This window comes from Procambarus clarkii, chromosome 22, assembly GCF_040958095.1.
Source record: "Procambarus clarkii isolate CNS0578487 chromosome 22, FALCON_Pclarkii_2.0, whole genome shotgun sequence".
NCBI classification, from domain to species: domain Eukaryota; kingdom Metazoa; phylum Arthropoda; class Malacostraca; order Decapoda; family Cambaridae; genus Procambarus; species Procambarus clarkii.
In genome coordinates this window covers 45,984,482-45,997,601 of record NC_091171.1, presented here as the reverse complement: position 1 = coordinate 45,997,601, position 13,120 = coordinate 45,984,482, and the positions used below count along the sequence as shown (strand labels likewise).

Here is a 13,120-nt window from a genome sequence, read left to right as displayed (position 1 = left end):
CATATTTTGAACTGACTTAAATTGTGGATCATGAGTGGTATTGTTACTGCATGTATAAGCAGTAGGAAGCTGATGGTTGCTGCCCTCCACCACAGCCAACAGAAAGATTACAGTTGCTTCATTCCACTGCCAACGAAAGATTACAGTTGCTGCCATCTACCATAACCACCACCAACAGTAAGATTATAACTGCTGTCTTCTACCTGCAACATGAAGATTACGGTTGCTGCCCTCCACAACAGCCACCACCAAGAGTAAGATAAAAGTTGGCGCCTTCCACCACCAACAAAAAGATTATGTATGCTGCCTTCCACCACCAACAGTAATATTATGGTTGCTGCCTTCTACCACAGCCATCACCAACCATGGAGTATCCGCCATTTACCCTCATGAGTAAGTGTAGTTCTACCATGATTATAATGTCTTACACCTTAAATATTTGAAACTAGAGAGCATATTGACTAAATGAAATGTTAATAGCCTCAAATTTTCTCTATACTTCTATGATTCTTTGCTTGGGACGAAAGTTGAAAAATTAAGTCTCTAAATCATGTTTTTTACAATTATAATAGGCCTGAAGTATGCCGTTCAGTTTAGGTTAAATTGTTCGTTAAATTCAATTTAAAAACCTCAAAGGCAAAGGGAAAGTGAATATGACATAACATAGAGATATATTGGTAAATAATTTATATTTTTCAGTTTTAGTCGTGCTTAGTAATGTGGCAAGGTCATCACTACAACACTGTTCTACGTTCTCATCTATAAATGATGATGTTAAGAGCTACAAGTAAGTATTCATGTCTTTATATGTTCTGAGTTATTTGTCGGAATTATGAAATATACAGACATATTTATATTTCTGAAAATAAAATGTTCACTTACCTGTATAAGGGATTTAATATTGATATGGCTGACCACATTATAAATTGTGTTGAACAACTGTCAACAGCTGCTCTGAGTCGTGTCTGGCTTCGGCGAAGGTTCCTACAGAGAAGAACAAACAGCTGCCTGTATTTGGAACTGTATATTATCATAAGGTCAGTACTGGGTAAGGTGTACTGAGGTATTGTGAGTGTTGTCTGAGGTCAGGATCCATCCTGGAGTACAGGCAGAGTAAGCAAAGACTTCAAGCTGCGAAGATGATTGGCAACGTGTCATCCGAACTGGGAACACAACACATCCTGTCTGTCCTGTTGAGCTGTCGTGTTCTCCCTGATTATTGTGTTCTCTGATGTTGTCTTGTTCTCCCTGATTATTGTGTTCTCTGATGTCTTGTTCTCGCTGATTATTGTGTTCTCTGATGTCTTGTTCGCCCTGATTATTGTGTTCTCTGATGTCTTGTTCACCCTGATTATTGTGTTCTCTCATGTTGTCTTGTTCTCGCTGATAGTGTTCTGATGTTCTCTTGTTCTCTGATGTTGTCTTGTTCTCTTATATTGTCTTGTTCTCTGATGTTGTCTTGTTCTCGCTGATTATTGTGTTCTCTGATGCTGTCTTGTTCTCTCTGGTTATTGTGTTCTCTGATATTGTCTTGCAGGGCTCTGATGTTGTCTTGTTCTCCCTGAATATTGTGTTCTCTGATGTTGTCTTGTTCTCCCTGAATATTGTGTTCTCTGATGTTGTCTTGTTCTCCCTGATTATTGTGTTCTCTGATGTTATTCAGTTCATGGGATCCCCATGAACTGGGATCTATGGGCTTTAGAGCATTCAGATCGGAGGTAAGATATACCAGTATGATAATAATTAAATAATAATTTAATTATTATTATTATATATCTTTCCTCCAAATAGAATGTTTGGTCACCTCTGAATATAAGATGACTAAGACAAATGGGAGTCAAAGATCAACCCCAATAGTTTAGCAGAATCTTGATACAGAAGGGGACTACCACAGAGCGACAATAGTGGACGAAGATTGACATGTTTCCGAGTATACGTCAAAGCATAAGTCTTAGTTGCAGAGAACATAAAGTCATGATTGGTGGCCCAGGACGACAACCATCAATCGCCAGTTGAAGCTTTCGTTGGAGTAAAGGAGAGTCATCACCCCGACAGCAGAGAGTGAGAGCAATATAGAGGGCCGAAAAAATATCAGAAGGAATAGAGGGAGAGAGGAAAACCATTTAGGGCAACTAGGAATACAGTAGTGCTCAGACTACTTCCTTGGGGGGGGACATCTTCATATTGTGGAAAGGAGTCAGAAAAAGTAATACCAAGTCTCACTTTAAACGAACAAGAAATGAAACTCTCAGGGAAGAGTGGGAGATTACAACGAAGGTCAAAATAGCGTAGTTGGGACAAAATATTGTATCTCCAGGTGATGTCATAATCTTTTTCCAGGTAAAAAACTGCAACAACGTAGGTTTTCGCAGCAAAGAATGTAAACCTCCAATTACACTAAAACATCCGTTGTGCTGCGACACTTGCGATAGCCAGATTGAGAGGGGGGATAGGTGGCGATACTGTTCTATGAACCACATGAGACATACATTGACCATACGTTCGAAGAGTTTGTACTCGAATTCCTTGAGTACCGGGTCTCCGAATAGAAAGAATTTCTGCCTCAAGCCAGTTCTCGGGGACTGACGACGTCTCCTAAATATGGTTATAAATATTCAGCAAATACTGAAAAGTTCACTGGGAGAGATGGAAGCATCTCATAATGAATACCGTTTGAGCCCGCCACCATAGAACTGCATGGAGCCCGTACCTTGTCAAGCACAAGACGAAGCTGGAAAAATTTCAGAGGCATGTCACAAGGCTAGTCTCAGAACTAAGAGGCATGAGTTACGAGGAAAGTCTGCGTGAAATGCACCTCACGACACTGTAAGACAGAAGAGTAAGAGGAGACATGATCACTACCTACAAATTTTTATAAGGAATTGACAAGGTTGATAAGTATAAACATTTTAACACGGGTAGTACGCGAACAAGAGGACACAGGTGGAGACTGAGTACCCAAATGAGTCATAGGGACGTTAGAAAGAACTTTTTCAGTGTCAGAGTAGTTAACGGATGGAATGCATTACTCAGTGATGTGGTGGAGGCTGACTCCATACACAGTTTCAAGTGAAGATATGACAGCCCAGTAGGGTCAGGAACCTGTACACCAGTTGATTGACAGTTGAGAGGCGGGACCAAAGAGCCAGAGCTCAACCCCCGCAAGTACAAATAGGTGAGTACGTACACACACACCCGTACATACACATACACACACACACACATATACGAGATGCAGCCCGTAGCAGCTGTCTAATGGCCAAGTACCTATTTGCTGCTAGGTGAACAGGGCGATCTGCCCAATTGTTCTTCCTCGGCCGGGAATCGAACTCGGGCCCCATAGGACTACGATCCCTGAGCGCCATATACTCTGCTGCGAGGACTTAAGACGTTAACGTATTTACCTGAGGGTCAGTAACACGCAAGTGGCCTCGACGGGGTCAGGAAGCCGGCGGATTGTCAAAGGTCCCCTCATTCGTGCTTGTATGTACTCGCCTAAAGTGAGCTAGTTTAGTTCATTTATTATGCACCACATACCCATCTTGTGGGCGATAGTGGAAAGGGTTACAGAGGCACATAATGGGCTCAGGGACTGAACCCCACAATTCATTTAGCTAAGCAAGTTACAATATTGATGAGCTAGTTACAAAATTCAGTATAAGTCGTCACATCAACAATGGGTTCGAGATCGACCACAAGTACAGTTTCTAAGTTAAGCAACTGACATATGTGGAGAGCCCAGTGTCACAATTGATGTGTTTGTCTTGCACCAACCCGTTCTCGCACTTGCTTACTGTCAATATTGGCTTATTTAATAAGTGCATATGTGACATACTAATTGATTGTGAATATTTTAGTTTACCTTGAAAAGCTTCATAGAAAACACCGACCTCATCTAACCTTCTTAGTATGTTAAGATAAGCATCTTATTGCTTCTTAATTACAATTATTACTTAACCTATACCGTTGATAGGTTAAGTAATAATTGTAAATAAGAAGAACTAAGATGCTTATCTTAACATACTAAGAAGGTTAGGTGAGGTCGGTGTTTTCTATGAAGCTTTTCAAGGTAAACTAAAATATTCACAATCAATTAGTATATCACATATGCACTTATTAAATAAGGCCAATATTGACTGTAAGCAAGTGCGAGAACGGGTTGCCTGCACACCGCCCCCCATTCAGTGGGCAGCGGTGGATAGGTTACAATCTCCTAGTTACTACTTACAGTTAGCAAACTGGGGATATTTGGCTAAAATTTCTGGTAGCAGATCATTTTGAATTAAATATTTACACATCGTTGGAACATTGGTTATAGAATTGTCTCTGAATTCACGTACCTTTTCGCACTTCATCACATAGTGACGGAGGGTGTGCGAATAATTTTGTTGACACAGTTTACATTTGGTCAGGTCTACATCAGCAGATAATGAGAATTCCCAGAGATACTTGTAACCGAGTCTAAGCCAAGCAGTAGTAACATCTAGAAGTCTGCTGGTTTTATTGGGTGAATCATAGATGTGTGGCTCCTCTTGCATGGTAGTATGATGATAGATGGAATTACTGGTGTCGACTTCACTTTGCCTCTGGTCTACAAGATTTTGTTGAAGTTCTTGGTGTACTACTGCTCTCAGATTGCTCATTTAAAATCCAAGGTTACACCCAACGTCTCCTTTAAAGGCAGATTCTTTGGCTAACTCATCAGCTCTATCTTGCATTCGGAGGCCAACATGAGATGGAGACCACATGAAATGGACTCTTTTTACCATCTTTAAAAATTTTGTTGTATTTGTTTGTGTCTAGCTTCGGACACGAGCATGTTACATTTATGTCTTAAAGAGTTGAGAGCAATTAAGAATGATAAAGAGTCACTTACAATTAATGTATCAAGTTTGGAGACTTGTACACATTTCAGTGCAAGGAGCAAGGCAAATAGTTCGGTCTGACGGGTAGAAGCCCAGTTGTTTATACGGACTCCCCACTCAAAATATAAGCCATCGCCCATTGTCAGGACAACTGCACTTCCAGCTGCACCCGTGGGCGGTGTAGGGAACCATCAGTGTATATGATTTGAGAGAGAGAATGCTCTGTGGAGAGAGCATCAATATGGCTTAAGGCGTTGAGCTTTGCCTCAAGACGAAGCTTGGTCTGATCTAAAGATGCTTAAAAAGTCTAACGCTGATTACCGAGTAAAGCCTCACCAGGTGTTAGATATATATACTTCATTGTATTATAATTACATGAATATGGTGACAAACTGGTCGTCGGGGAATTGTTGTAATTATCATGGGGTATTGTAAAGTATAATAGGTAACATAGTGACGCATTGCAGGAGTCAGATGTGTGCCTCGCTGCCTTACATGCAGGAGCCGTCAGTACCCGGGGAGGACCTGTCACCTTCACCAGAGATAATACTGCTCATAACATCCGGGGCACCATACAACACCGTGTTGTTTCACGATCAATGCCGTAAGTTTACCTTGTGTGTACATGAACTGTGGCTCCACACAGCGATCATCCAGTATGATACTTACTCACCTTATAAGTGTGCTTAGTGTCATGAACACAAGTGTGTATCATGTGTCTGGATCACAAGTGTGTCTCATCCTAGGTTCACAAGTGTCAGCCAGGATGATAAGTATGGTGCAAGATCCACACACGTGTGTCTGGTGCCAGGTCCACACACGTGTGTCTGGTGCCAGACCCACACACATGTCTCTGGTGCCAAGATCAAGAGTATCTCTGGGTACTCTTGCATGTTTTGTGTGTGACAATTTTTTAAAATTTTTGTTATTTTCTTCTAACATGTTTTTTGTGAAGAAAATTAAATATGCAAAAACCTTAATAGTAAAGAAAATACTTTAAGAAAAGACAGGTCCTAGTTTATATCTTAGTAGACAGGTCCTAGTTTATACCTTTAAGTAGACAGATCCTAGTTTATACCTTTAAAGTAGACCGGTCCTACTTTACATTTTGGGAGTTGGCAAATCGTAGTTTGCACTTTTAGAGTAATCATGTCCTAGGTTACATGACGATAGTAGACGGCCTAGTTTATGCATTGTGAGTACACTATTCCTAGTTTATGCATTGTGAGTACACTATTCCTAGTTTATGCCTTGAGCAGCCCATCCTCCTGTTTAGATGTGGATCATACACAATGTGCGGATCATCGTATATATATTGATGTAAAAGGCAATTAAAAGGTAGAATTTTGTATTATTAAATTTGTACAAACCGGAAAAGTTTTTATATTTATGTTACTAATAAAACCTAACCTAACTATCCTAGGCTTAATACACAATAGCTGAGGCCTATATAGTACATATAATAATGTACACATATTTCTTAATCATCAACGGAAGCGTGTTGAACAGTCTCAACATCAGAGGCCCGAGACTGTTCAACACGCTTCCACTACACATAAGGGGCACAACTGGCCGACCCCTCACAGTGTTCAAGAGAGAACTGGATAAGCACCTCCAAAGGTTACCTGACCAACCAGGCTGTGACTCATACGTCAGGCTGCGAGCAGCCGCGTCCAACAGCCTGGTTGATCAGTCCAGCAACCAGGAGGCCTGGTCGACGACCGGGCCGCGGGGACGCTAAGCCCCGGAAGCACCTCAAGGTAAGGTAACGGACAGAGTCAGCCAAAAGTGCGAGGGAATTAGTGCTTCAACAAAGGACAAAGAAGGTAACCAGATTAGAACTAGAAATTAATGGAACTAGGATAGTAGGTAGGAAGGTGGGAAAAGCTTACTCCAGATGACAATTTTCCCTGTGTAGACCAGCGTGGTCTAGGCCTGGGAATATTTAAGTTTGGTTTTCAGCTTTATTGTTTCCGAACTCTATCAAATGAGTAGTGTCAAATTCTACTAATTGTTCATTACATCAGAGCATGTACATTGGTACGTTGAGCAGGCCCTAGTTTACATCTTGAGAGTAAACAGGTCCTAGTTTACACCTTGGGAGTAAACAGGATTTAGTTTACACTTTGAGAGTACATGTACTATGATGATGAAGCCACACACCAAAAGTTGAAGAAACCGCGACGTTTCGGTCCGTTGTGGACCATTATCAAGTCGTATGTCAGTACATGTACTAGCTTAGACCTTGAGGGTACAGGTCCTGGTTTACAACATGATAGTAGACAGGTCCTGGTTTACACTGTCAGTATACAGGTCGTAGTTTCAACTTAGGTGGTAGGTTACAGATTACACCTTAAGAGTACACAGATTCTAGATTACATCTTGCAGACTAGGTTTTAATTTACACTTTGTGAGTAGACAAGCCTTAGTTTACAGCTAGAGGCTACTGGTCCCAATTTAAGCGTTGAGAATAGTCTGGTCCTACATCTTGTCAATGAAAGTTATTAGTAAAGACGGGAAAATAAAGCTGTCAGAATAGTATTATAAAATAACAGTGAAAGTAATGCTCTGCTTCACGTCTGACGTGTTACATAGTGATCTTAATATATATTATTATTATTACAGGCGAGAGAACTCTGGTGGGAACATTACTTACAAGTTCGACAGGATAAGTCCCGTCATTTCCCAGCAAGGTAAGACTCATCACTCCTATTTTGAAATACTCTCTGTTGGTTTCTGCATATGGGGTATATCTTATGTTGCAATACCTTATCTGTATGTATATATATATATATATATATATTAGTATATTTTGGTAGCAGTCTTTCCTGTAGACATATATTATTAAATATGACCGAAAAAGTAAGATTAATAATTCTAACACGAATTTTCTCAATCTTTCGTACATTACGCTTCACTGTTGGAGGTAAATAAAAAATCACTTCTCCAAAATTCATTTTTATTTTTAGTCTGACGCGACATGGCATGGCTTTTCACTTTCCTTCTTGACATCATAAGAAGGAAAGTGAAAAGCCATGCAACCTCCGAAGAGACAACTAACACAACACCTATACCCCCTATTAGACTATTTTACAGGAACTTCTTTTCCACAGCTCATAAAACAGAGGAAAGGGTCCTGAAAGATATTGTTAATAGAAACGTTATCCCTACAGACAAAAATCAGAGGATACAACTGACGATTTACTATAAAACCAGAAAAACGGCCAGCCTACTCATGAGAAACTCTCCAGACACAAAACAGAACGCTTTAAAAGAGACTAACGTCGTCTATGCCTTCAAATGCCCACTTGGGGACTGTAAGCTCCAAAAAACCCAGTATATAGGCAAGACAACAACATCTCTTTCTAGGCGTTTAACGATGCATAAACAACAGGGCTCCATTAAGGAACATATAATCTCTTCCCATAACCAAACCATCGCCAGAGAAATCCTAGTAAACAACACAGAAATCATCGATAGATACAGCGATAGCAGACGGCTTGACGTTTGCGAGGCACTACACATCAAGAAGTCAACACCAGCAATCAACAGCCAATTATTGCACAACTATATTCTACCCACCTCAAGACTCCGCTCCAATATAGAAGCATCAAGAAATATGGACCAATAGGCTTTCTACAAACACTTCTATTCAATACCCATTGTTTCTGTTCTGTCTTGTGTTGATACTTTTAATACCCTATTAATATCCCCTAGTGTTCTGTCTTGTGTTAATGCCACATCACCCTTCCCACCTCACTCAAATGTAATGCCACATCACCCTTCCCACCTCACTCAAATGTAGATATAAAATCAGGGAAACGCAAGTTCTAATCAGTTGTGTATTTGTGAAGTCTTTGAAAATGTAATAAGTTTTACGAAACGCGCCCGTGTCGCGTCAGACTAAAAATAAAAATGAATTTTGGAGAAGTGATTTTTGATTTACCTCCAACAGTGAAGCGTAATGTACGAAAGATTGAGAAAATTCGTGTTAGAATTATTAATCTTACTTTTTCGGTCATATTTAATAATATATATATATATATATATATATATATATATATATATATATATATATATATATATATATATATATATATATATATATATATACACATATAACTGAAAACTCACACCCCAGAAGTGACTCGAACCCATACTGCCAGGAGCAACGCAACTGATGTGTACAGGACACCTTAATCCACTCGACCATCACGACCGGACATAAGGAGGTGATAGCCGAAGCTATTTGAACCACCCCCCCACCCCCACGCCGGCACTCGGATGGTAATCTTGGGCATAGTATTTTATTAAATTACCTCATTCTTTGGGGCGCACGTGAGGAACACAAGTGCGTAAATATCTTATTTTTATAAATAACGATGAACTGATCAAGAACATAATTACAAATACGCATTTGTGTTCCTCATGTGTGCCCCAAAGAATGAGGTGATTTGATAAAATAGCATGCCCAAGATTACCATCCGAGTGCCGGCGGGGGTTCAAATAGCTTCGGCTATCACCTCCCTATGTCCGGTCGTGATGGTCGAGTGGATTAAGGTGTCCTGTACACACCAGTTGCGTTGCTCCTGGCAGTATGGGTTCGAGTCACTTCTGGGGTGTGAGTTTTCAGTTGCATATAGTCCTGGGGACTATTCAGGCTTGTTCGCATATACACATATATGTTATACAATTGAGTAAAATTTAATGCTGGCTATTGTGTTTAGATTTGTTTGAACTTATGTTACTACTTTTATACTAAAGCAGTTAATGTCAACAGACCTGGCTGAGGATGTGATCATTGTCCACAACTCGTACTACTGGGAACAGCGGACCAACTGCACCTCACTTGCTTGGACCAGCGACACCAACAGAACGCTCTCTAAGGAGGATATTACATTTTGGCAATATAATACACCTGGTTTTCCAACATCTATGACTCGTAAGTATTCAGTTTTATCTGTAAATTTATATATTCTGACAAATGTTTCCTTAATAATTTTCATTTATGTTTTCAACACATGACTAATTTTCATTTATGTTTTCAACACTTGACTATGACCAGTTTATGTTCTTCGTCACAGTCGAATTATTAACATAATGTAGAGTTATGTTCGGGAGTGAGCAGTGGTGTACAGGGATGAGTAGTGGTGAGTACTGATGAGCAGCGATGAACTGGGATGAGTAGAAAACCATACAATTCCAGACCCAAATATCATATTGCTTGTGGACTTCAACCTTTGGCACCTAAAATAGAACAACGTAGCAAATACAGTTATATCAGAGAGAATACCGGGAAGTATCCTACATAAACAGTCACATGCAAATGACCTACTACGGGTGTGCGTCAGATTTGCACTAAACCAGCAAATAATAGATCCAACTAGAAAAGATAACACACTAGATCTTATTTTCATAAATAACGATGAACTGATCAAGAACATGATTACAAATACCTGTTACTCAGATCACAATTTAATTGAAGTTCGGACAAGCATGGGACAATAGACCTGCGCAGCCAGTCACAAATTCTAGAGGAGGAGAATTCAGCCAATTTAATTTTAATAATAAACAGATTAACTGGGAACAAATAAACCAAGACCTCACAGATATAAGTTGGGTTAGAACAACTAGAAAATGCAAACCTAAACCAGTGCCTCGAGAAAATAACTGAGTAGCACTAGGAATATATTCAAACCGCATAGCTAAGAAAAGGAGGAAGAGATGCAGACTAGAACGAGAACAATGTTCCCTCGATAGACGAAGAAAACGAGTCGCAAATCAACTTAAACCCTATCTCCAGAACAACAAAGTAGGCTATGTAGAGAAATAGAAACGATTGAACAAAAGTTATGAGAATCATATGAAATCTAGGAGAGGCAGAGAGAGCAAAAGATCACCAGGGAAATAGAGAAAAATCTGAAATACTTTTTCTCCTATGCAAAATCTAGAACAAAAACTACATCTAGTATTGGGCCCCTGCAAAAGGGAGATGGCCCTTTCATTGATGACAATTATGAAATGTACGAAGTACTGAGACAACAGTACAATTCCGTTTTCATTCAGCCCTTAAACACGCTGATGATTGATAACCCAAACGAATTCTTCATGAATGTGATACCAGTATAAAGTCGTATATCGAATGTCACCCTAACTTCTCTTGATTTTGAAGCGGCCATAGACAGTATGCCTATGCACTCTGAACCAGACCCTGATTCCTGGAACTCTCATATTCATCAAGAACTATAACCAAAAAAAAATCGCAGGTCCTAAACATTTTTGGGAAATGGAGCTTAGATACTGGTGACATACTGGTGATACCCTGACATACTGAAAACAGCAGAAATAGCACTACTCCATAATGGAAAGATTAAAGCAGAGGCAAAAATCAATAGACCGACAGCACTACACATTATAATAATCTTTGAAATAGTAATAAGAAGAAAGATCATAAAACACATGTAATCACAGCGTCAACATAACCCTGGACAACACAGTTTGAGAACAGGACGCTTTTGCTTATCACAATTGCTGGACGACTATGACATGGCCTAAGATGCCATGGAAGACAAGCAAAACGTTGACGTAATATACACAATTTCACAAAAGCCTTCGATAAATATGACTATGGTGTTACCACGCACAAAATGCGAAAAAAATAGGAAGATGGATCTACAATTTCGGAACTAACCGAAACCGATGTGTAATAGTCAACAAAGTAAAATTCGGATCATCAACCTTGAGGAGCTCAGTCCCCCAGGGGTCTATGCTTACTCCAGTACTCTCTCATTCCCATATCGGACATTGAGAAGAGCACAAACTATAGTACCGTAGCAACCTTAGCAGATGACACTAGGATTTTTGAGAGTAGCCAACATAGAGGACACAACAAACCCCGAGACTGATGTAAATCTGGTCTTTCAGTGGGCCACTGAAAATAATGTGGTATTTAATGAAGTTATGTTTCAACTCCTGCGCTATGGAAAAATGAAAATACAAAAAAGGAAACCACATACAAAATGCAGTCAAATCATACCATAGAACGTAAAAGCAATGTAAAGGATTTGGGCGTAATCATGTCAAACGACCTTACCTTTAAAGAACTCAATAAAGTAAGTAGCACGTCACAACTGCTAGAAAAATGACATATTGTAATAACAAGAACCTTTCAAACAAGAGATGCCATACCAAAGATTATACTTTTCAAGACGCTAGTGATCTCTAGAGTGGAATATTGTTGCACAACAACAGCCCCTTTCAGAGCTGGAGAAATTGCTGACCTGGTGAGCGTGCAGAGATCCTTTACTGTTAGAAACCATGCAGTAAAACATCTAAATTATTGAGACCGACTAAAATGCCTAAATCTGTATTCTTTAGTGCCGTCGGGAGGAATACTAATAATTTACACATGGAAAATATTAGAGGGGCTGGTCCCAAACCTGCACACATAAAATAACATCAAATGAGACCAGAATGCATGGCAGGATGTGCAGAGGTGCAATAGGTACGCTGAGGGAGAACTCTATCAACATCAGAGGCCCGAGACTGTTCAACACGCTTCCACTACACATAAGAGGCATAACTGGCCGACCTCTCAGTGTTCAAGAGAGAACTCGATAAACACCACCAAAGGATATCTGATCAACCAGCCTATGATTCATATCAGTTTTGTCAATATGTATGTTACATAACCAATTTTCAACTCTCGCTGTAAACTGTTGCATCACTGGGAAAGTTTTCAAGATCTGCAGTAAAGCGGGACGTAAAAATGGTTATTCAGAATATTGCAAGTTTCTTAATTTTCTATCAGTTTACATGAACTTGCTTTGAATGGCACAATGTTTTTTACAACTTGTACAGGACATAACTGGACAAGCTTATAACTTTTAACTTATAAATTATAACTTAGACAAGCAAGACTTTGCATGTATGACTACTCTTGTTTCATAACCACTTTGCTTTTCTTATTTCTTATTTAACTTTTTTTTCTTGTTCTTGTAATTTATAACAAATTAATTACCTAAAATTCTTTGTATTATTTTTAATATATATTCCTTTTCTTCTGACAAACTTAAGATTTTGGGTCATATATTTTGGATCATTCCTTCTGATATAAGTAGCCTTCATTAAATTTTTTTTTTCTAGCTGCACGTTGCTCAGACTTGAAAATTTAATATAATCCTCATCCACTGCGTAGAGTGCATGGGACAAGGGCTTTGTCCCAAGCCTAAATCTCTCAAACTACTTGCCTTAGA

The 13,120-nt window shown here is 39.5% G+C and overlaps 1 protein-coding gene across 1 annotated transcript in view; it reads left to right on the top strand.

The window, feature by feature from the left end:
- The window catches only part of LOC123747618 (receptor-type tyrosine-protein phosphatase F-like), a 160,679-nt gene continuing 147,559 nt past the window's right edge, over positions 1–13,120 (top strand). Inside the window, exons 1-6 of the mRNA XM_069328944.1 lie at positions 1–393; positions 700–787; positions 950–1,037; positions 5,333–5,469; positions 7,491–7,558; positions 9,646–9,807. Of these exons, the coding sequence (XP_069185045.1) occupies positions 366–393; positions 700–787; positions 950–1,037; positions 5,333–5,469; positions 7,491–7,558; positions 9,646–9,807 (571 nt within the window). The 5' untranslated portion in view covers positions 1–365. The remainder of the gene's footprint in view (positions 394–699; positions 788–949; positions 1,038–5,332; positions 5,470–7,490; positions 7,559–9,645; positions 9,808–13,120) is intronic.